This window comes from Pelodiscus sinensis, chromosome 11 (genome assembly GCF_052426305.1).
Source record: "Pelodiscus sinensis isolate ZL-2025 chromosome 11, ASM5242630v1, whole genome shotgun sequence".
NCBI lineage: Eukaryota > Metazoa > Chordata > Testudines > Trionychidae > Pelodiscus > Pelodiscus sinensis.
The window spans coordinates 19,459,179-19,483,874 of record NC_143062.1 but is presented as its reverse complement, the minus strand read 5'-3'; the positions used below and the strand labels follow the sequence as shown (position 1 = coordinate 19,483,874).

The following is a 24,696-nucleotide window of genomic DNA, read 5'->3' as shown; positions in this document are numbered from 1 at the left end:
AGGTGCAGAGCTCATGGAATGTCCCTCTGTGCATCCAAAAGTTCTGCACCCATTGCTGGTCTCCCCATTGTCCCAGCACCAGGCGCTCCCACCAGTCCCCACTGGTGTCGTAGCTCTAGAGGCGCCTGTCAGTGGTGGGGTACGGCTGCCCAAGCCCAGCTGCAGCTGTGGTAAGGTCCTGCACCTGCTGCCCAGTCTCCAGCTCCTGCAGGAGCAATGTGGCTCCCTGGTGGAGCTCCGCAGCCTCTGTAATGGCCATGAGGAGCGGATGTTGCTGGCTGGGGTCCTCCTCCGGCTCCATGGCTGTGACGGTGGCAGCGAGGGTGCCCGGGGCACTTGCCAGGATCAGAGGTGACAAGTGCTGTTCTCAAAAGGGTGCGTGAGCATGCAGCCACAGGGAAACAGCCATCGAGGAGTCCCTTTAAGTACATTTCCCAGTGGGGGTCTGGCGCATGTCCACAGACGCTGCTGGTGACCTCTTGACATGGCCAATTTGCTTCCGGAGATACATTCTTGCGCAAGGGCTTCCCGCCAGCGTGGACACTTTCTTGCGCAAGAGCTCAGCGTTCTTACGATGTGGTTCTGGCCAGTGTAGACGTTTTCTTGCGCAAGAGATCTTCCTGCGCAAGAACCCGCCAGTGTAGACATAGCCCAGGTGTGTGGGTTACATAGACACACCCCTAGAAGTGTCTGGGCTCAGTGAGCAAGATCTGATCTGGTCCTAGCTTCCTGGAGTAGCTCCCGATTCAGGTGGCAAGATCCAGCCCATAGTCAAAATATTTCCAACCTGGGTGTGTAAATGAAGCCACTTAGTGAGCCAAGACACTCCCAGGTGTTCCCGGTAGGGATTGCTTGAGTTACTGTAGTACAAACTGTTGGAGCAATGCTGAGGGAATGGGAAATAGCAGGATGCTTAAGTGCTGGCAGGGGCTGTTGATGACAGTTGCCTGTGATAGGAGACTGCATGACTCAGGAGGTCAAGGCCCACCAGGGACTGGTTTCAGTAGATGGCACTATTTTTATGTGCCAATAAGAAGGAGGCGCTGTTCTTTGACTAGTTTTATTAGGAACATAAGTCAGCAGAAAAAGTGGGCATGGAAGCAAGTCCCCCATGCCCCAGAGTTAGCAAATACATTAATAGTACATCACTCATTGTTAAAACCAACCCTCTATTTTTAGCCAATAGTAAGACACAGGACAGAGGAAGCCAAAATAGAGAGTCAGGTACACTATACAAGCCTTGTAATGGTGAATGCACAGAGAGGCCATGATGGGCCCAGACGCTCTGTAGCGCTCCTCTCTGGGCATTCCTACTGTGGGCTGGAGCCAGATGGAGGAGTGGCCCAGGGCCTCTGAAAGGTCCATAGTCTCTCTTAGGACATCTAGCAGAGCCAACTTTGTTTCACAGACCCAGGAGGGTGCTCCTCCTGACTGCTTTGGGCACTGCCACCACCCCAACAGCAGGCCCAGTGGAGTCTTCTGAGCCATGGAGTACAGATGAGAGGGATCCAGGGCACTAGAGGTGAAGGGGCAGTTCTGTCCCCTCCCACCACATGGCAAGGCACATATTACAACCTGAGGTCATGCCAAAACAGGCTGCAGCAAATATACAGCAGCAACCCCTATCCTCCTTACTCAGCTTGTAGAGGGCAAGGAGTACCTCCCAAAGCCACTGTGCAACAGAGGGAAGAGTCCCCCCTAGCAAGGAGGTGCAGAGTAGCCCACAGGTCATCCCTGCCTGCTGCTGGGTGGGAGGAGCCCGGTTTACACTCCCCACTCCAAAAAGGGGGGAGTTAATATTGCTTCTGCTAAGGCACCTTCTGGGGTGAGAAGAGAATTCTTTGCTTCCTCCAGCAACACAGAGCCAGTCTGGTCTGGATGCCAGAACTCACTGCCCTGTCTTAAGGAAACCCCTTGTGATTGGCTGCCTGCCCCAGGAGGCTGGAAATGGAAATGGGCAGCTAATCAGAACTGTTACAGGAGCTGGGGTAGAGCTCCCTCACACTAGCCAGCAATTTTCAGGTAAAGAAGAAGGGAGCAGAAAGAATCCAGAATCAACATTCCCTCTAATTTTTTTCCACCTATGTGGAATAAATTTTGTTATATGCACCAAGATGTGACGTACACCACCAGGAAAAAACACGTGTTCCCGGCTGCAGGAGTTCTGCTAATCAGCTGGGCAGCATTTGAATCTCTCCATGGTAGTCCCCAAGCGCTCAGCTTACAGGGAACACTGCTCCAAGCTCGGGGCAGCTTCACCCTCCACCTCCCCCATCCTGTGAATGAATCAAGCCTGTCCCGACCATAGATCAGTCCATTCTCCGCCCTTTCCCCCTCCATTACTGTGAAAAGAGGGTGGGGCTTTTCTTTGCTCCTGCCCCCCAACCCCTGCAATGGGGGAGGAAAATAACTCCTGGCATTACCCACTCTTCCTGACAGATGGGAGACACCCACCAGTGGGTAGATACAGAGCAGGGCACGGGAGACATGTGGGGAGAGGCGGACAGTGAGATCTGAAGCCAAACAAAGCCAGTAATATAAGGCCCAGGCTGGAGGGAGACCTGGGCGGATTGAGTCCAGAGCAGAGTCTGATCTTTCCAGGGAGGTTCTCAGCAGATGAGCAGTTGCCCCGAGTCCTTTGTGCAAAGCCACACAGAGGGTGTCACTGTCAGTCTGTCTTTCCTAACATCCCCTCTAGGAGGAGCTGAACTGGCTGAGCAAGGCACTGAAGTCCAGATCTCCCATGGAGGTGAGGCTCTCTTCAGGGAGGGTGCCTAGGACCCCGTTGATGAAGCTGTTGGCACCGCTGCCCCCCCCACCCCCACCGTCACCTTGTGACTCTTCCCCTGTCCCACTCACCACACCACGCTGGCTGCTCATCAGGCGGGTGATTGAGTCGGGATAGGTCAGGAGCATGTTGTGCCCATCAGCCCCCTCCATGGATGACCCCTGGCTCAGCAGCTGCCGGAAGTCATTAGTGTTGATGGACTCTAGGCTGGCGTAGGTGGTGTCATCCAACAGGGCTCCCAGCTCCATGGTAGCGGAGTCGCTCCCACTGTCAAAAGGCAGCTGGAACAAGGCATCAAAGCTGGGCTCAGTCTCAGGAACAGGAGGTGGGGGCTGGGCCCGGCTTGAGATGCCCAGGCTGGAGAACTGCTCCAGGTTGACTGTACTGAATCTCAGCTGGGGGGCGGGAGGAGCTTGGCTGGGCCCAGTAAAAGGTAAAGAGGAGTGCTGGGCCGTGGCCTGCGGTTTCTGGATTGGTGGCAGCTGCCCCATGGCACCTGCCATTCCGGGGAGACCTAGAGGAAAGGAGAGGTTAGTGCGAGGAGGTAGGGGGGACCCAATGAACAGAGACCAATATTCCCTCTAATTTTTTCCATCCATACGCAGATTTTTTTCCATCCATAAATTTTTATGGGCACTGAGGCATGTGTGAATGTGCACCACCAGTAGCAACAAACCCACTTGTGGGCACTCTACAAATCAGCAGGGTGGCATCTGAATCTCTCCTGAGCAGCCACACAAGCGTGCAGCTTACAGGGAATGCAGCAGGGACCCCAGGACCTTCCCCCAGGATGGCATGGTACAGAAAAGCATTAGAGGGGACTGGGCAGTCCCCACACACTGGAGCTGGACCAGAGCTGGTGCTCCCTAGCGGGAAAGCCCCCACGCTCCCTTCCCCGCCCTGGTGCAGTGTGGCTGACGCCCCCTTACCGCTCATGCTGGGTAGGCTGAAAGTGGGTTTGGGAACAGGAGCTGTGCGGCTAGGGACAGCGATCCGACGTGGTGAGCGTGCCTCTGGAACTACCACTGCTGGGAGGAAGGACCGAGTCAATGACCGGGGGGTGGGGCTGGGGGTGACACAGCAGAGGATCCCCTCACTGCAGCTAGGCCACCCTCAGATCCTCCCGGGACAGGAGGCTAATGGATTCCATCTCCCAACACCACAATTATAACCTGTACTAGGGGCAAGCAAGCTCAGTTGGCCCCCAACCCAATTGTTTTCAGGGCCTGAAGCCCAACTCAAAGCCCTCCCACTCCCAAGAGCTACGCATGCTCCTGAGCTGCCCTCCCACAACAAAGAACCCCTTCTCTCCAGACACTCCCAACTCCCTAGCTAAAATCCTCTCCATGTCCATCTAAGAGACCCCACACAACCTCCTGTCCATCCCCCCACATACTCTACTGCCCTGTCCCTGTTCAGAGCCATTAGCCAACCCCAGCCTCACCTGCGAAAGGTGTTTTCTGTACAAAGTTCTTGAAGGTGTCCCGTGTGCGCTTGCGCTTCTCCTCGATGCGATGGAAGTCACCTATGAGACAGCACAGCTCTTTAGCCCTGGGGACTGATTTCCCCCTTCCTTTCCCCCCTACCACAGAGCAGGGTACCATTCCCCGCTCCTGAAGCCAGCTAGTTCCCCTACTCTATGGCCAGAGTAGAGCCAACACCCCTTAAAGGAAAGTCCTCATGGTACCTTCATCTGGCAGGTAGCGGAACTCCATGGCCTCGCTGACCTCCTTGTCAGATGGGCGCCGAAGCTGCATCTGGACCGTCACCGGCTCCCTGAGTGCCTGGTCCTGATAGGGGGGGGTTTTGAACACGATGGCGACCTGCCGGTGCACATCTGCTTGCGAGAAGGAGCCCTTGGCTTCCCATGAGTCCTTGAAGAACCGGACTTCAATGTCCTCTGGAAATAAAGGGGTGGTGAAGGGGCTGCAGGCACCAGTGGGAGAGCTGGAGATAGAACCCAGGAGTCTGGCTTTAAGGATCCCCCCTCCTCATTATCCCTACAACTATTAGACCTTTCTGCCCTGCCAAAACTGTGGACAGACCCCAGGAGTTCTGACACCAGGCCAACCCACTAACAATGTTCCCTCTAATCTTTTCCATCCACGTGCGGATTTTTTGCATCCATAATTTTTTACGTGCACCAAGGCATGTGTAATTGTGAACCACCAACAGAACCAAAACGTGCTGTGGAGGCTCTGCTAATCAGCTAGGTGGCATCTGAATCTCTCCCAAGCATATACAGCTACAGGGAATGCCCACACCCCTCACTAACCACTGGCTTCCTCATCTGAGAGCAAGAGAACCAGCTGCTCAGAGGATGGGTATGTGGGGTGGGGGGGAGAAGTGCAAGTCACAATCCCTGTGCGGGAAGCCAGGCTAGAGATCCAGCTTTTGGAGAAAAAGCCAACTGTGTCCTGATGGAGGGAGAGACACCCCTGTACTCACCCCTCTGGGAATGCCCAGGTCCCCCATTCATCCTCTCATGCTAGGAGTCCCAGGGCTTCCCCCAAGCACTCACCTTTCTGCACTTTATCACAAAGCAGGAAGATCTCGTCTCCCCCCAGGCAGCTCCCTGAGTTGCGATTGACCCGGCAGATCTTCAGCTCAGCTGTGTTGGGGGCACCTGGAAGAGGGGGAGACAGTCAGAGTCCCCAGTACAAACCCACATGTGGACACAGGTGGGTCTCTTTCCAGGGGCTCCTCTCCCCACAGCATCCCTCGGCCCCTCCATTCTTCCATAACCACCCCCTACTGCTGCTCCAAGGACCCCACCAACTCCCTCAATCTCTGGGTCAAGGACCTGCTCCCAAGTACCCTCTCCCCTACTGCTGTGCTCCCCAGCTCCTGCAACTGGGTCAGATCCCCTCCCCACCCTGCTTCCAATCTCCCTCTCCCCACCCCCACCCTCCAGCTAGGCCTGGTCCTCTCTCTTCAGGCTCACGGTTGTCGTAGATCGGCTGTGACACCACAAGGGGAAGTGGCACAAGGTGTCCAGTACCCACAGGGTCCTGCACCCACACCTGGAAGCAAAGCCGCACGGCGTTCAGGTCATAGTCCCCCTTCTGGTCGTCCAAGGGCACTGCAGGGGTGAGAGGAAGGATGAGACTCTGGGGAGGGCTGATCCCCAATTCTACCTCCCCTCTCCTAGGAGTCTTGGCTCCAGCCCTCTCCAGGCAAACTCCTGCCCCACATTGACTGAAAGAGTTGTTATGGCTCTGAGCCCGGCCCATCAAAGAGCTCCTGTTTGCTCTTTCCCAAGGGGTTCCCCCCTCATGTCACAGGGGCTATTGTTGTTTCTGCCTCTCCCCTCCCGTGGGCAGTTCTCCCCCCGAAGGGGCCGTCCTTGGTTCTGCCCCATGCCCAAACAGTCCTCCCCCCATGAAGGGCCGTCCTTGGTTCTGCCCCATGCCCAAACAGTCCTCCCCCCATGAAGGGCTGTCCTTGGTTCTGCCCCATGCCCAAACAGTCCTCCCCCCATGAAGGGCTGTCCTTGGTTCTGCCCCATGCCCAAACAGTCCTCCCCCCATGAAGGGCTGTCCTTGGTTCTGCCCCATGCCCAAACAGTCCTCCCCCCATGAAGGGCTGTCCTTGGTTCTGCCCCATGCCCAAACAGTCCTCCCCCCATGAAGGGCCGTCCTTGGTTCTGCCCCATGCCCAAACAGTCCTCCCCCCATGAAGGGCTGTCCTTGGTTCTGCCCCATGCCCAAACAGTCCTCCCCCCATGAAGGGCCATCCTTGGTTCTGCCCCATGCCCAAACAGTCCTCCCCCCATGAAGGGCTATCCTTGGTTCTGTCTCCCCTCACCATTGAAGGGGTTGTTGTTGGTGCGGATGCGCTGTGCCACTGCCTCATCCAGCTCCCGCTTCTTCACACACTGGATGCCCAGGTTCTGGAAGCTGAGATGCAGGCAGCATTATGCACATGGGTGCCAGCCCAGCCCGAGTTGGGAGCCCCCAGCCCTGCCCCAACATGCTGATCCTCACCCCTCGCGATGCTGCAGTTTCCCCAAGGTCACAAAGAAATCAGCAGGGGAGCTGAAGAGCCTTGATGTCCAACTCCCCCACCCCACAGCTTTAACCCACTCCCCCCCAGCCTTCCCCCAATTCCAGGGACAGAACCCAGGAGCCCTGACTCCTAGCCCCCATCTCTCATGCAGTAGAACCCACACGCCTACCAAACAAAGCTTCGGACTGAACACAAGCATTGGGGCTCACCTGTGGATGTTGCGCTCAGGTGACAGTTCAGCCTCATAGTAGCCATCCTTGCAGTCCTTGCCCACCAGCTCATGAGGGTGGGGTCGGTGGGGAGCATCTTTGGTCACCAGTGAGATGCGAACCTTCCCAGGACCTGTGTAATTATTGATCTGGGGGTGGAAGATGGTGGCAGAGATTAGGGGTGCCACGGATCCTCAGCTTGACAAAAAAGGTGTCCCACCCCCACTGGAAATCAGGCTAAGACCTTCCAAACTCACTGCTCCCTCCTGCTTTCCTGGGGGCAGCCGCTGCAGGGCTCTGGCCCCTTAGGCATAAGGCTACATTGGGCACAGGAGCGTTAACACTCTGACACCTTCCTCCAATCTCCTAGGGGGTGGGGAAATGAGTCAGAGTGAGGAAGCAGCATTCCCTGGGATCATGCAGCAAATCAAGAAAGCGTGAGAGAGACCCTAAGAGTCCTAGCTCCCAGCTCCCCCTGCCCCCTCTTGCCCACAAGCCCCCACTTCTTTCCCAGGAATCCTGGTTCCCAGCTCTCTGCTCCATCCACTAGGCAACCCCCAGGATGTCAATTGCAGGTCCAGGCCACCAGCCAGAGGTGAGGGACTGAGGAGATGCAGGAGTGGGGACACTGAAGGTGCACAGACCTGGTTGGTGAGTGTGGGGAGGCGGGCTGATCGGTGTGGTGGGGGATGGGGCTGACCTTGATGGTGGGGTGTGTCTTGGTGGTGTCGGTGCTGCGCTCCCCGGGGATGCTGCCGGCAGAACGCCCCTCACACTTGTAGCGGAAGCGCATGCCACGTTGCTTGGGCTGTTCGATGATCTCCACATAAGGAGTGCTGCTGGGAGGGGGCTCTGGGGACACAGAGACACAGACATGAGTGATGGACAAACTGAGTTGCAACATCCCCCACCCCACCCACAACTCTGCAATCAGCAATAGCTTTGGCTTGCAGGGCACAAGTACCATAGAGCATGGAGGGAAAGTCAGGCACATGGACTGAATGAGGGGCTGACTCCCAGCCCTTCTGGCCCTCTCCACTAGATCCCACCTGGATAGAACCCAGGAATCTTTCTGAACAGCCCCACACCAGAGATGGTAGCAGTGCTGCATAGGGCCAGGGACAGCACCCACTGCCACATCTCAGCATAGTCCTGGCAGTTACCCCTCTTGAGGATTTCCTGATTGGAGCTTTACAGCAAGAGGACAATGTCCAGCTCCTCACATCACTCTTGCTGGCAGGCCAGCAGCGCTGAAGGGAAAAGACGGAATCCCCAGGAGAACTCCTGCCAGAATCAGGCTTGAGCGTTTCCCAATCATGCTCTGGGCCATCACCCAGGGCCTAGCCACTGACTGCAACTTCCACTGCAGGAATCCACCTCAGAGTGTGACTAATCCAGATTCCACCATGAGTCATCCCAACCCCAGTCAGACGGGAACCCCTGGCACTAGGAGCCCAGAATGCTGAGATGCAGCTGCCTCTGGGGTGAAAAATAAGGCCTGTTTATACACAGATCCCTCACCAAGTGCTGAGAGATAGCGTCACATTTGTGTCTCATGCAGTTAATGGCATTTCTAGCAGCATGGCACGCCCTAGTGACAAACTACAATACTGGGGGGGCAGGGAAGAAGGCACTTACTCAGAGTATGTCTACACTGCGGCACTATTTTCATTCTGCATCTTTGAAACAAGCCTGTTATTTCAAAATACAATGGGCTCGCTATTCCGATGTCCCTGTAAACCTTGTTCCAGGAGGTTTAAGGGACATTCCGGAATAGCGGATTATTTCAAAGTTTGGCGCTGTGTAGACCGTGCCAAATTACAAAATATGCTATTTCAAAATTAACTCAGAATAAGATACGCAATTTGCATAGCTCAAATTGCATAGCTTATTTCAAGCTAAAGGTGCAGTGTAGCTGTCCTGAGAGAGCACCCCCTAGCGTCCTACTGCTCCACTCACTGCAGCACAGCAGCCTCCTGCATTCTATTCCTGCTCTGGGGTGAGAGCGCTATCTAGTGAGCTAGAGAAGGGGGTTCTGAGAGCCAGGATGTTTGGGTTCTACAGAGATAATCTCTAGTATCTGATATGGTTTTGTGAGGGACTAGTGCTCCAAAAGCCCTAACACCTTTGAGGGCAATTAGTAGTGAAATACATTAGTAATGATCATACTTTTGTTAATTACATTCATTGACTCATGACTCACCCTGGAGTGCCCAGTTCTGCTGGAGTAAGACAAAAGGCAGCATGTCTGAAAGGCAACAATGGGAGTGGTTATTTACATGACTGAGCCAGAGTTTTAGCAACTTCCTGCAGCACAGAGTTCCACAAGTGCAGCATGCAGATGGGGCCTTTGTATGGTCCCAACTAGCAAAACAGCTCTCTTGTCAATCAGCTCCACCTAGTGTCCATACCTGGTATTACACCTCATCACCACTCTTCCCCCCGCCCCCCCCCCACCCCCCAATGTATTACATAGTTCTTACATAGTTCTATGAGGCCTGGCCTATCTGCTGCCCAGAATCTTGACTTCCCCACAACATAGAGCTTATGCTGCCCTAGGGAAGAGTGGTGAGATGCAAGTGCCTCTGGGGTGGGAACAAGGCTGGCTAGAAGTTGCAGAATAACATGGAATTACAAATAAAACATATTCAGGCAGGGTGAGAATGAGGAGGGGAAGGAAGTAGTGCAGGGGCTCATGACAGGGAGTTAATGGCTCTCGATCTAGAGGACACCAAATTAAATTAATGGGTAGCAGGTTTAAAATTAATAAAAGAGAGTTCTTCACACAGCGTGTAGTCAACCTGTGGAACTCCTTGCCAGAGGAGGCTGTGAAGGCTAGGACTAGAACAGAGTTTAAAGAGAAGCTAGATAATTTCATGGAGGTTAGGTCCATAAAAGGCTATTAGCCAGAAACAGTGTCCCCGGCCTCTGTTTGTCAGAGGCTGGAGATGGATGGTACGAGACAAATCGCTTGATCATTGTCTTCGGTCTACCCCCTCTGGGGCACCTGGAACTGGCCACTGTTGGCAGACAGGCTACTGGGCTAGCTGGACCTTTGGTCTGACCCAGTACGGCCATTCTCATGGTCTTATAATCTCAGATCTGTCCCAGAGTTGGGCAAATCCCAACTCCCCTACCCTGCTATTCTTTCCTGTAACACACATGGGACCGTGCCAGCCTAGCACCACACCCAAATGTCAGAGGGGCCCAGGCTGCAGACATTGCCAGGCGAGGATGCAGCTGGAACGCCTCCAAGAGATACACTGAGTGCTGAAGGGAACAGGCTCCCTCCCATGGCAGTCAGGGCTGGTCCAGATGTCCCAGTGTAGCACTAAGAGGCTGTGCGCTGAGCCTAACCTCTCAACCCCACTCCCCTGGGGAATTTTCAGCTCAGACAATTCCATTTGCTCTCCTGAGATGCTCTGGCAATTCCAGATGTTCTTATTTGCCTCAGACACCCTTATGCAGCACTGCTGGGTGGCTGTTGTACATTGCCATGCTCCACCCCAGAAGTGTCTGGATCTCACTGGAAGATGAAATGATGGTTTCTGTAGTAATTACAGAATAGTCTGGACACTAGACCTGTCATTCCTACAGGACCAGAGACGCCTCCAACTCTGGGTAACAGCAAGGACCAGAGACGCCTCCAACTCTGGGTAACAGCAAGGACCAGACAAGCCCTGTTACAGAGACTATCCCCTCCCAAGCACACATCCTTCAGAAATACACCCAAGGGATCCCTGGCCTGGTACTGAGATGCAGCCACCTCTGGGGTGGGTTGGATGGGGGTGTTTATATATCATATAGCCCAGGGTTCCCCCACTGAACTCCTCCAGACACCTGGCTTCTGGTGGCTCCTTTGGGAAGACAATCCCGTGCCTCCACCTGAGCTCCCTCAACACACACTTAAGACCCCAATTCTGCAGCCTGATTCCGCCCAGCATAGGGGCTCCCAACTTCCATCAGACCAGCAGTTAGTTAATGCCTTTGGTTTGTTTGCAGAGCTGAGAGCTGCACCCTGGTTACTAAGGGACACAGCTCACTCATTAACCAGGTACCATTGTCCTAATAGGGCTGCTAGTAGGAAGTGATTTATGGGGCCTATGCATGGACCAGGACCAATGGAAGCAGCAGTTTACGGTATCTCTTATCACCTCAAAATCCACAGGTGTGTCTCCGTGTAGAGAATAGAGACCTAGGACTGGGTTAGCAGGGGGCTGCAGGGCAGGATTGAGGGGGCACTAGAAGAGGTGTGGGGGTGGGGTGAGCCCGGGGCTGGGGTAGCAGGGGGCTGCAGGGCAGAATTGAGGGGCACCTGAAGGGAGTTTTCTGCCAGTTTCAGCACTAAAGTATTTAGAATGGAAAGGCTGAGGGGTGGTGGGGCAATATTCTAACCAGTGACCCCAGGCCTGCCAGCTCCGGGAATGGGGAATCCTCATCCCCATGTCCTGCTGGAAAGCAGGGGGAGGGGCAGAGAGAGCAATTCCTTTCCCTTGATGTCATCTGTTTTGTGCTGGAATCTTGCCTGCCACAGGCTGGGCCAACAGCTCTCCCAGCCAGAAGAGTGGCAACAGCTCAGCACAGGGAGGACAGAGAACTGGAGTTCTGGGGACCAATCTTGCCCTGGGTGCTGGAGTGGAGGGGAAAGAATGGAACTAGATGGGGGACTCATCTCTAAAAATTATGGGCATTATAACAGTGCCAGGCTCTGCACAGACACCGATTGAAATCAGGGGCACGGCCTGCTGAACCCTGCACAGACCCGGACCAAGACTAGACTCGCTGCAAATGCACAGTGAGGCAGTCCCTGCCCTGGAGAATGAATAATCCACAAAGAAGTGTTGGGCAGGAAAACTGAGCTACAGAGAGCGGAAGGGAGGGTGACAGGCCCATCAAGGTGGCAAAAATAACCCACAAGTCCTGCACACTATGTACTGGGTTGGGCTACCTCCACATACAGGTCCATTAAAGTTTCAGGAAACCTTTTCTGATGTGTAAAACTCCTCCGCTCTAGCGGCAGCTCTTAGAGGAGAGAGGGAACTAGGGGTCTGGGAGGCAGCAAGGTCCTGCTGGTTTTCTTCCCCCACTCCGGAGACAATCCAGCTATGCCTCCCCACTGACCGCAGAGGCCTCTACCCCATCTCTCCCCAAAAGCCATTGAAGTTGGGACGTTGGCAGGAGCCGCCTTTGTATATTGATTGTCTGCAAAGCAGCTGACATGCACATGTACAGGGGAGCACGTGCAGATCCATCATGTGTAAGGCCAGAAAGGCCCACTAACATCACCTAGTCAGACATCCTATATAGCACAGGCTGGCCTGGCTCTGTCCTGGAGGAACTGCAGCAGATCTTCCAGAAAGCCATCCAATCTTGCTTTAAACGTCACCAGGGATGCAGAACCCACCACAGCCAACGGCTGGTCCACTGGTTAATTCCCCCTCACTGGTAAAAAGGGATGCCATATTTCTATCTGCATTTGGTAAGCTTTAGCTTCCTGTAGCTGGATCATGTTAGACCTGCTTGTCAGTCTGAAGAGTTCTCATGTTAGCCAATTTCTGTTCCCCCTGTAGGTACTTTCTGTTCCCTGTGCACTCACCCGAGAGAAATGCATACAGCAGCGGTGGACAAAGGGGCCTCCATGGGCTGGATGTGGCCCACCAAGCCGATAGATCTGGCCTGTAGCTGCCCTGTCACTCCCCAGGCCAATAGAGACCTGGAGACAGGGGGAGCACACAATGTCTCCTCCCCTCCCCTGCCAATCAGCTAGAGAGAAACACATTTCTCTCTAGCTGCCGTGTGCCCCTGGCAGGGTTAGAACAGGGGGCAATAGACTTTGCCCACTCCCCAGGCCCTGATTGGCCTGGGAAAGCATGTGAGGTCCACTCCGGTTGAGGCATCTAGAGAGAACTGCCATCTGTTTTAAAACTGCTGATGATGCTCTCTGGGGGAAAGTGAGGGAAGACTTCATGTGCTTCTCCACCCCCAAGCCAATCAGGGTCAGGGGGGAGGAAGGGGGGAGCACAAGAGGTCTCTTGGCCCCACTTCTCCCACCCAAGGCCCAGCCCCCTCTGGGGCAGCCTGGGGCCACTTCAGAAATTTATCAAGTTGCCCCCTTTTAAAAATTATTGCCCACCCCTGGCATACAGGGAGGTACGTGTGTCAAATTCAAAAAGGCATGACAGCCACAGGGACTGAACTGGGGACTTCCCGAGCTACAAGCCTGCAGCCCGATTGAAACTACACATTTGCTGGTAAAAGCACGGTCACTTATGGGTGAGATTGGTTAGCCTTTTATACTAGCAAAAGCTCCAAAGCAAACTCAGGGCACTACTACTAAGGATACTAAAGCCTTTTGCCATGGCTCATTTTGCTTGAGGCACTGGTACAAAGGAGTGTTTTGCTACTATAAATGGAGACTGCTAGGAAGGTTTGCCAGTATGACTGCATTGGTATAGCCATACTGACATCTTTTACTAGTTCAGGACAGCATCATTACAGATTAAGCTAGAGCTAGGCTGGGCAGTTGGGGGCTGGGAGACTCCCATCCTCTGTGGATCATCACAGAGGAATGGGAATATTACATATAGACCTGGTAGTGTGGCCAGGTGGGTAGCACATAACACTGGGGCTCTGGACTCCTGGATTCTGTTCCTGGCTTTGCCACCAGTCTACTGGGTGATTTTGGGTAAATCTTCCCTGCCAGTGTCTCAGTTTCCCTCATTTGTAGAACAGGGGTAATTGCAGTTCAGTGCTAGGCAAAGGGATCGCTGTGTAAACCACTCCAGTGTCCCACCCCAGAGGCAGCAGCATGAGAATGATATTCCCCTGTGTAGCAGGCTTTGAAATCTGATCAAAAGTACAGAAAGAGCTAAAATTACTATTATACACACACTAGACTGACTACAGGGCAGAGTGTGTCATGTGTGCATCATCTGCATATACATACAAACACACTCCCCTGTGCACGTATTTCATGAGGGAGTTTATATATCTTCATGCATAAGCATCTTGTGTGTTGTAGGTGAACAAGCACATGAAGGGAGCTGGAGCCACACAAGAGGTGGTCACTGTGAACTAACCCGTATTGTGTAGCCAGAAGTCAGATAGTTGGGCCACAGTATGGACTGTAATGCACCTTAGAGGGTAAGGCCACAAATTCCTATTACTCTGGGATTAGGAACAGAAGCCCCGGTGCTGGTCCAGGACCCTACTGCAACAGATAATGTGTGAACACAGAATTCAAAGACTGTCACTTTAGGGAAGGGACTATCTGTCTAAAGAGCCAGACAGGATCAGATCAAGGGGCCCATCTAGCCTGTCTCCATAGTGGCAAAGATGCCTAAAGGAAAAATTATGGGAACAATCCCTGGACTCCTATTATAGATGCCCAGATTCTGAGGTCAGAAGGAGTCACTGTCATCATCTAGTCTAATATGACCTCTTGTATGACAGTCCATAGACCAGCCTTGAATTAACTCTTGGAGGAACATCAGCCGGTATTTTTGAAAAAAAAACATCCCATCTTGATTTTAAAATTGCCAGGGATCCACCCTGGCCCTTGGTAGTTTATTCCATTGGTTAATTCCCCACATTACCTCCTGATTTCCACTCTGAATGTATCTGGTGGGAACTTCCAGCCATTCACTCTTCCTAGACTAGGATCAAGTTCTCCCTTAGCCTTCTCTTGGTTAAACAAATAGATTGAGCTCCTGGGGTGTCACTAAGTCATTATTTAGCAGGCAGCTTGGGGCCTGAAGTAGAAAGCTACAAAGCCCTGCCTGAAGGTTTGCTTGCTTTATTTAATCTTTTCTCTGGGTAGTTTTGATCTCCCACTAAACTTTCGGTCTCTATGCAATGCCTCCTGAACTCTTGGCCACAATAAAATCCTCTGGCAGTGCCACCCACAGACTAATTGTTGCATGGGGAAAGCCCCTCCCCCCCAAAAAAATCAGTTTTAAATGAATGAACGTTCCGTTTCCAATGAACATACTGAAATCAGACACAGATGGGCTAGATTTAAATCTTCACAGCAGCGGTTTCTAAACTGATTTCATGTCTATGACTGCAAAAAGACAGACTACATCAAGACAAATGTAATCAAATCTCATGCCTTAGGGCTTCAGTCAGGAGCTAAGTAGAGGTGTTTAGTTAGTTAAGATGGGGACTTCACTGCTTAGAAAAGAGACAACTAAGGGGAGATAAGATAGAGATCCATAAATCAAGACATGCGTGGAGAAAATGTTTACTCCTACTTATAACACAAGAACTAGGGATCGTGCAATGAAATTAATAGGCAACAGGTTTAAAACAAGCATAAGAAAGTATTTATTCACATAATATCAGTCTGTGGAACTCTGCCAGAGGATGCTATGAAGGCCAAAACTTATTAGTGATAGAAATTTGATCTGAGGAAGTGGGACTGGCCCACGAAAGCTCATCACCTAATAAACCATCTTGTTAGTCTTTAAAGTGCTACATAGTCCTGTTTTTTGTTAAAACTTATTAGAAGATTCAAAAAAGAACTAGATATATCCATGGAGGATAGGACCATCAATGGCTATTAGCCAGATGATTACCTGATCTCTTCATTCCCTTTGAAACACCTGGTATTGGCCACTGTTGGAAGACAGGATTTTGGGCTAGATGGACAATTGGTCTGACCAGCACAGCCATTCTTATGTCTGGGTTGGAGGGTTTTCTGTCTTCCTTTGAAACATCAGAGATCAGCCCATGTGGGACACTGGATGGGGTAAGCTACTGCTCTGAAATGGTATCAAATCCTCTCTCTAGCTGCCTGGCTGGCGGGTCTTGCCCAGATGCTCAGGGTCCAGCTAATCATTAGATGGGGGTTCAGGAAGGAATTTCGCCCAGGTCAGATTTGCAGAAACCTTGGGAGATATCACTTCCCTCTGCAGCACAGTGCAGGAAACATGCTGGGATCAACTGGGCACAGCTCACCTCAGCAATTCTCTGCCAGCGTAGGGCACGTGGGCACTGCAGTCCCTTTGACCTCCCCTGTTCTCTGCCTGGGGCTCAAAACTGTTTAGTCTCCTGAGAAGTGAAATGCACTGGGCTCAACACAAGTGGAACTGGGTAAAAATAATCCCCCATGTTGGACAGGAGGTCAGATTGCATGATCTGATCATCTCCGGTGTCCTTAAACATTAGAGAACCAAGTCAACCGATTTAAAATGAAAGCAATTTAAATCACCAATCGGAAAGCCTGAATTTCTGTCATCCATTTTCATAAACCTTTCCATTTGTTCTTTAGTAATTTTCAAAGAAAGGATGCCCTCATTAAAAAAAATGTAGTTACAATTAAATAGTCTTTATACTAGATTTGCTACATCTTTTTACTGCCTAAGAGAATGAACTAACAATATGCATTTATTTATGTGATTACATAGCTTAATATTTTCAGATTCTTATTAACATCTTTAGCATGTTAGAAAATGGCAAAAGACATATGGCTTATTTACTAATTAACTTTTTGTTCATTATTTGTGTCAACCTGCATTAGGGTGGTAACTGAAATTTAATTAAATACACTAAACAGTAGCTAAAATTCATTTTTATTAAACAAAATCTTAAGTGTTTTGCATCCACAAATTTCTCTTATGAAGACATGTTTCACGTTTACAACTAAATGATTTATTAAAGGAACAGAGGGATTAACTGTAGCCAGTGAATTCAACTGATAATATCAGGTCAGCCTGGGAAAATTTTCAAACATGCTTATGTGACAGAGAATGGAGTTTAAATTCCTAGTCAGAAGAGATTTTTAAATCTCTTAAAAATGAAACAGGCTGATGTCCTGTGCCATATTTCTAAACTCTGAACTCAAAAGTTAGATGCCTCCTCCCTCTTTTTCTTTATACTGAAAGGCAGCCTTGAACTCAAACTTTTTAAATAGAATGTCATGGATTCAGAATATTTTTTATTTAAACGTTTTAAGAGATTATAAGAAAATTATAGGTTATACATATTTTAACTATTTTTTCTTTTAATTTAAAAGAACATCTGTAATTTAAATATTAAAAAATAATTTAAAATTATTTTTAAATAAACCCTTTGAATTTTATCCACCTGGTATGAAACTAAGAGATCAATCCGACTGAGTCTAGAAAGCTGTCCCCCAAACAGACACTTGAGAATGACTTGATCATGGGCTTTAAGCACCTCTGTGCAGAGGAGTTTTCTGAGAGCAGAGGATTCAATCCAGGAGACAAAGGCAAAATCAGACCCAGTTGCCAGGAGCTGAAACTTGACAAATTCAGACCAGAAATAAGATGCAAATTTTTAACAGGGAGGGGAATTAACCATCAGAACAGCTGACTCCATGACTGATGCAGTGTTTATACCTTGGGGTTTTTCAATCCAGATCACAAGTCCCTCTAAAACCAATGTTCTAGCTTGAAAATCAGATCTTGGCTGGAGGTAGGAATGGCTAGGAATGGTACTCTTGGCTGGGTTATGCAAGAGTCAGATTAGATGATCACAAAAGTCCCTTCTGGCCTTGAAATCCATGATAATTCTTTAATTCTGGTCAATTTTGTAAGCAGCAATGTGTTCTAGTTAGAGATGTAAGAGTGCAACGGTGTAGTGTAAAGGCTACTGGTCCGGCTCCCAGGGAGTCATGTGCCACCCGATGCTGCTGCCTCTGCTCCAGCCAACTCCCTGCATGCAGCAGTGGCAGGCGGGAGAGCAGTTTTAAAGCTAGCTCCCAGCATACAATGGCTCCCAGGGAGCTGGCTGCCACCCCAGGTGTAACTGTTGAAAGTTTCTGCAGTTACATGGCTAATCAATTACATGAATTTTAACATACCTAGTTCTAGCAGATAGGCGCATTGGTCTGGGAGTCAGAACTAGGGATGTAAAATGCCATTTAAAATGCTAACTGGTTAAACTGTATGTTTAACTGGCCTGCCATGTTGCAGGTCAGAGAGCCACTGGAGCAGCACCCCACTCATGGTGTGGTGCAGCAGGCCCAGCCAGGATGGAGGGGCAGCCCCGGCCTGCAGCACAGCCCATCGTGAGCTGCTCCAGCCAGGCCAGGCCAAGTCTGCCACACTGTGCCATGGGCAGGAGCTGCTCTGGCCAGGAGCTGATTAACTGATTACTCTGGTAAGCATGCCAGTAGCCTCTGTCTCCTCATCTACTTTCATCTATTCATACTGTGAGCTCCTCCAGAGCAGGGACTGTATTAATGTGTGCCTGTGCCTGGCACAACAGAATTGGGCCTACCCTTCTCAGCTGGATGGGGGCTCTGAGCACAAGGGAGACCCCGATTTCAATTGGCACCTTGAACTACAACTATAATACAAATAATATTAAATAAATGCATTAAACCAGAGTCTGAGACATCTGACAAGACAGATTAAAAGCAGCAGTAAAAAAAAACTAATTTGGAATGAAAGATCTTCCAATGCGAGCATATAACCCAACAGTGCTGCTGCACACAGCACCAGACATGCCACCTCCTACAGGGCCTGGCAGAATTGCAGGAGGCTTCAAGAATGATGGGCCTGGAACAGCAGAGAGCAATGGGGACTGCTCACTTCTCAGCTGAGCTTAGGAGGAGAGGAGAAATAGGGCACCTCCTTTGCTTCCTCCTAGCACAAGGACATTTGTAGATCCTAGGGCCAGAAGAGCGCCTGTGACAAGCTGACCTTCTATATCATATGGGCCATAGGCATGTCCTGAATAGAGTCCTAGCTGAGATCATAAGGCAGCAAATTCAGAAGTGATCAGAGGAAAAGATTTCTATGCACAGCACGGTTCACCTACCAAACTCATTCCCACAGGCTGTGACTAAGGCTGGGGGGGCCAAACAGGAATCCAGAAGGGAGAACGGAAGGGTGAAGGCTGGAAAGCCAGAGTTTTGGATGGGACATCAAACCTCCCGCCTCAGCAATGAAGCTGATCTCTAGCCAGAGTTGGGAAAAAGACATTGAAGGAGGCCAGATTATCTCCCCTCAGCTGCTTCCACCACAGCAGTGGGAAGGGCCCTCTTGTGCTGGTCTCTGAAGCAGCTGGTCTCACAACCATGACCAGAGACTGGGTTCTTTGGGGGTAGGGAGTATCTTTGTTCTCTTTGTACAGTGCCTAGCATAATGGAGTCCTGCTGTGGGCCGGGGCTCCTGGTGCTACCAAGACATATGTAATACACAGTAATACTGATACCCATGAAGGGTATAGAATTACACACAAGCACTCTGTTGGATCAGAGCCTAGGGCTGGGTGTGTAACAGAGAGCAGGCTCAGAATAACCTGTTACGTTACTGTAATACAAGTAATAATAATGTCCAGAGACCTTGACCAAGACTGGGAACCCCTTGTCACACCAGGAGCTGCACAGGGTCCCCCCCATCAGGCCTAGTGCTCCACAGACACACACTGAAAAGCAATCCCTGCCCTTCATCAGGGCTAGTGGCTAGGGCACCAGACTGGGACTCAGGGCACCTGGGTTCTATTCCCAGGTCTATCACTAATCTTGGGGAAGTCCCTTCTCCTCTCTGTGCCTCACTTTCCTGTGTCATTCAACATCCTGTCTATATTAGGCAGGGTTTACTGGTATCACTTCATCATCAAATCCTCCCTATCCCAGGAAAGATGTCTCCATTGTGGCTTTTGTCAGCACTACTGTTGATCATGGTTGTGGGTTCTACGCTCCTAGCCAATACAGGTAACTGGAAAAGACTTTTACCTTAAACAAGATCTCACCAGGGAGCTCTTTGTGTTGAGCCTGTCCATTATGTGTCTGAGCAGTGCCCAGTACAACTGGGGCACTCTAAGCCAGAGATCTGAGCAGCATCCACCACCAATCTGTGGGGAAAGGGGATCCTTCATGCTATCACAATACACCTGGTTGCCCCAACTGGGACTCCAACATACTAGTGCAATACAAATAGTCAGTAATTTAATGTCAGAAACAATCACAGTGATAATTTAGTCTGAACTCTGGTATAGTAGCCCTGAAGTAATTCCTGATTAAACTAGAATAGATCTCTTAGAAAAAACACCCATTTTAGTTTGTAAGTTGCCAACAACAGAGAATCTACCACACCCCTTGGGAAAATGGCCCAATGTTATTAATTCCCCTTGTTGTTAAAACAGAAACACAGTATTTCTGCTATGAATTTTTCTAGCGTCAGCTTCCAGCTATTAGATCTTATGAGATCTTTGCTAGATTGAACAGCCCATTATCAAGTGTCTGTTCCTCTGGTAATTATCCATAGTCTGATCAAATCACCCCTTCTCTTTGTTAGGCTAAACAAATTGAGTTCCTCAAGTCTAAAACACATAACAAACAAACCACTTCCGGTTTTAGTAATTTACTGTGTGTCTGTATTTCCGCCCCAGATGTGGCGGGACAGAAGAGCTCTGGGTTATGGGATAATATGGAAAGTGCCACACTACATAAGAACTAGGTGTTAATGGTTACAGGCCCAAAACATCAAGTCAGAGATGCCATTTCCATGGTGTAATGTCCAGTCAGCTCAAGCCCAGCCCTTCCTCCAGTCTGAAGGATCCTGCCACCTGTGTTTTTCCCAGTGTGTTGGCCTTTCTTAAGAGACACCAATTCCCCCTCTTCTCCTTTTCCCACATTTCAGATCCCAAATCCACTGTGCCTGCCTTACCCCCAAAGCAACCAGGGAAATCACTGCCAACCAAGGCCTAGGAAGCAGTTTTCACAAGCCACCATCACAATACTTTTCCAAAACAAAACAGAGGCCCAGTTGAGGAAATAATGGGTGGGGTGGGGGGAGAAGGGACAAAGTGGGGGAAACCCAGACTCCTGGGGAATCCCAGCTTCTCTTCAAGCCCCCCATATTCATAACCAGCACTCCAGTAATGGGTGCTCCCCCCACACTCACATCTGTATGAGCTCAACTGCATTTACACATCCAACTGTCCCAGTAACTCGCTGTATGAGTATTTCATGCAAACCCTCCAGAGATGAAGGTAAGGAGAAGAGATACCCCAGAGTTAAATGGGGGTCCTGAATTTGAGGAAAGTCCCTATTGCTGGGGTGAGCGTATACACTTACCTTCCATTTCTGCCATAAGTCAGGCTAGGTTCCAGGCTAGGAATACAGGAGGTACTGCGGTGGGTGCTCCCTGGCTGGAGGGAGTCAAGGAAGGGGGCTCCCAGCTTTGGAGCCAGAAGAATCCAGGGAATACGAGGCTGGGGAGGGCTCCTGCGCGGGGCTCAGGAAACAAACCCCAGTCCACAAGAAGGACGTGTGCGAGCTCGGGGGGGTGTCTCAGTACAACGGCAGGCGGGGGGGGGGGGGTTAGACTCCAAGGGGATGGGGGCCTCTGTGGGGCGAGGCCCCCAACGGAGAGAATTCTGAGAGGGAACGGGAGGATTGTGGCTCCTGTGCGGGTCCTAGGCGGGAGGGGGATCCCGACCCCGTGTCCCAGCCCCACTCGGGAGAGGGCTGCTGGTGGGGCGTCCCGAGGAGCTTGTCCGGGCGGGAGACGAGTCCAATCGTGGGCGGGTCCAGCCCCTCGAAGGGTTCCTAGGCGGAAGCGGTGCTCCGGGCCCAATCGGGGGTCCGCGTCAGGGGCGGGGCCAGGGGCGTGGTCCACGCGGGGTCCTCCGGCGGGATCGGGTCCAGCACCCGCCGTATCCGTTCGCAAACTACGCCGCACGCGGAAATGCCCGCAGCACGTGATCCGCCCCGCTGCTGGGAAAGCCCCGCCTCATGCAAACGAGCGCGGGGGGGGGGGGGGGATTCCACGCAGGCGCAGAAGCGACGAAGGCAGCCAGGGCAAATTGCAAAGCCAAGAGAGGCGGCGGGGCCATGTTGCAGCTGGGAACGTGGGGGCTATTAAGAACCTAACCAAGAGTGCTCTGGGGTCATTCAGGAATCACACACGGGACCATTATGGAGCCCTTGACTAGAGGGACCAATTCATGAGACATAAACCATACTACGAGTAGGGTAGGGCCTACTTCATTATACAGGGACCAGAGTGGGGGTGATACAAGGCTACATATGGGGCTGTGCATGGACATTATAGTGCCCTATAGGCTATGAGAAGGCCACAAAGGAACCAGGAAACATGTGTCTTACAGCTGCTGTGGCCTCCCCATTGGGTTTTTTAGGCCAAATGTCCACAGCAGTAAATGGTTGAATAAATGGCCCTGCAGTTGCCTTTGGGGATTCAAATCCCAGAGGTGGCCCATTAAGGCTATTTCTTAGCAACACTGTTGTTCTGTTCCCTGTTTATAGGACACCATAGGCACCATTAGCTAATAAACTCATGCTGCCTCCCTTAAAGAGGACACAACCATATCACCTTACCTCTGCCCCCAGCAAATTCTTGGGCTATGTCTACACTGGCAGCTTCTTGCACAAGAACATCTTGCACAAGGGTTCTTGTGCTAGAACTCTTGCACAAGAACACGGCCACACTGTCATGTGCTTTTGCACAAGAGCATCCATGGCAGTGTGGACGCTGTCTTGCTCAAGAAAGCTCTGATGGCCATTTTAGCTATAGGGCTTTCTTGCACAAGAAACCCCTGCTGGGCGTCCGCACTGCCCTCTTGCGCAAGAGAGCTTACATTTGTTAGAAAAGAGCATAGTTCTTGCACAAGAAGCCCTCTCTTACCACACTTTACTGTAAATCTTCTTGTGTAAGAGCTGGCGAGCAGTGTGGAGGCTCTGCGGAAGGATGGCTGTTCTTGCGCAAAAACCCGCCAGTGTAGACATAACCTTGGAGAGATTGTGCTTCATTTCCTTTCTGGTGCAAATATCATTCTTCAGGCTCTCACTTTGAGCATGACATACTTCTCTTTGCTTCCCTTCCTTGGCCCTCCCTTTTCTCCTGTATCAGTCTAAGCTGCTTCTCTTCCCTTTCAAGGCCCTCCATTGCCAATCCCCATCTGACTCATCTCTTACAGGGCTGCTGGAACAGTTTTTACAAGAAGGTGCTGAGAGTCATTGAACCAAACTGTAAGCCACAAACATAATGGAAACCACTTCAAGCCAAAGAGTGCAGCAGCACCCTGACTTCCAGCACCTATACATTTTCATTTTCAGCCCATGCTGCCAAGCATTAACTGCCTAAAAGGGATGTTACACAAATAAACACATTTTAAATCTATAACCATTGAATTTTCCAGTGGCTACACATTTACATGCAGTGGGAAGGAAGGCGGAAGCCAGTGCTGGCAAGGAGCTGGTTTTTAAGTCAGGTCCCTGTCGTCAGCAGCAGCTCCTGTCCTCCCTCCCACTGCCCCCCCCCCCCCCCCCCGCTGCCTCTGTATCAGAGGAAGCAATGCAGGGGGCAGGAGGCTTCCTGTGAGCACTAGCTCCCACCTCCTCCTTATCCCCCACCGCTCTGTGGGAGGCAGCAGTACGGGGGGGGAGGCTAGGCTACCTGCACATACCAGCTCCCACCCACTGAGGCAACAGTGCGGGAGGAGGTTGGTTTGACAGGAGCTGGTACACATGGGAACCATCTTAAAAGCTGGCTCCTCCCCCCCTCTGTTGCCTATGTGTCAAAGGCAGGGGGGGGGGCGTGTAACACAGTGTTAAGCAATGAGCCCAGACTCATTGATTAATCGTGTACTTGGATACACACTCACATCCCTACTGCATACTTATTATATTTCTACTAAGCCTCTTCATCCTTTCTCCTATGCTATCACTCATGTTTATGAGTTCCCTGTAAGTGCATGCAAAGCTATCTCATTGAGCTCCTTCAAACTATCCTTTGATGGGATGCTTCAAAAAGCATGACATGTAGATTGTTGGTGGTGAACCCATTGCCCAGCATGCAGACCAGATTGTCTCATTGTTCATGGCTGTATCCACCTGTCATTTCTGGATTTATAGGTTGTGAGGCAGGTTCTATGTTTTTACAGCACCTTGCAACAAGGGGATCCTAGGCAAGCATAGAGAAAAGGCTACCTATTAACAGCCTCTTTAAGTCTGAACTTGATACGAGGGTGATTTACAAGACAGAACTAGAAAGCCCTCTAAAAGAAGATTAAAGATTCCTGGGGTCATTGAGGCAAGGCAAGTGGTGCCACAGCAAACTACTGGAAATCTATGGAGACAGATGCTGCCACACCAACTTAGAAAGCTGGGCTCTAGTCCTAGTTCTGCTTTAAGCTTCCTACCTGGACACAGAAAGGGTGTTTTTCGCCTGCCCCGGCAGCGATACGAGGTCAATAAGGAAGGGCTGGGAAGCAGGTGGACATGTTAGAAGCTTGAACTCCTGAGCCCTGGCTCCGAGTCTCTGGCTACTACAAGTTAGGTGGCTGTGGGCCCCAGCAGCTGTCGGGCCCAGGGCTCCAGGGGCCCGTGTCACGCGGCTCCACTGAAGGCCCCCCCTCTACTTGGTTGCGGTTTTAGAAACTGGGAGGGAGGGAAGGCGATGGGGAAGCCGAATCTCGGGGACCCCTCGAAACGCTGCCGGGCCCTCAACCGGCCTCGTGAGGCTAAACGCTCCAGAGGCCTCGTCACGTCCGAGTCACATGATTTTCTCCCATGCGCCCAGCTAGCTGCGCACGTACGTGGGGCAATCTCCCGCTGTCGCCATTCGTGCTTCGCCCGCTAACTGCGGTCCCGCCAACTCCTCAGATTCCTTTCCGATTCAGGCGAACGCCACGAACAGCCCCGGAGCGGGTCCTCGCTGGGACCGGAAGGAGTTAATCATGCTGCTGGAAGTAATT

At 51.2% G+C, this 24,696-nt stretch overlaps 1 protein-coding gene across 4 annotated transcripts; it reads right to left on the bottom strand.

Annotated features, from left to right (window-relative positions):
• Positions 1 to 1,090: 1,090 nt before the first annotated feature.
• Positions 1,091 to 24,676, bottom strand: RELA (RELA proto-oncogene, NF-kB subunit). 4 transcript variants are annotated; one of them, XM_006129689.5, is made up of 11 exons: positions 24,538 to 24,676; positions 9,209 to 9,253; positions 7,706 to 7,857; positions 7,006 to 7,154; positions 6,596 to 6,687; positions 5,733 to 5,870; positions 5,310 to 5,414; positions 4,476 to 4,688; positions 4,233 to 4,313; positions 3,718 to 3,816; positions 1,091 to 3,302 (listed from the first exon to the last, which is right to left on the bottom strand). In XM_006129689.5, the coding sequence occupies exons 2-11, from the start codon at positions 9,249 to 9,251 to the stop codon at positions 2,695 to 2,697; spliced, it is 1,680 nt and encodes a 559-aa protein (XP_006129751.2). In that variant the 5' UTR covers positions 9,252 to 9,253; positions 24,538 to 24,676; the 3' UTR covers positions 1,091 to 2,694. The 4 variants fall into 4 exon arrangements, with proteins under 4 accessions (XP_006129751.2, XP_006129750.2, XP_006129748.2 ...); XM_006129688.5 differs by lacking the exon at positions 24,538 to 24,676 and adding an exon at positions 24,142 to 24,531; XM_006129686.5 differs by lacking the exon at positions 24,538 to 24,676 and adding an exon at positions 21,056 to 23,237.
• Between the last annotated feature and the right edge of the window lie 20 nt (positions 24,677 to 24,696).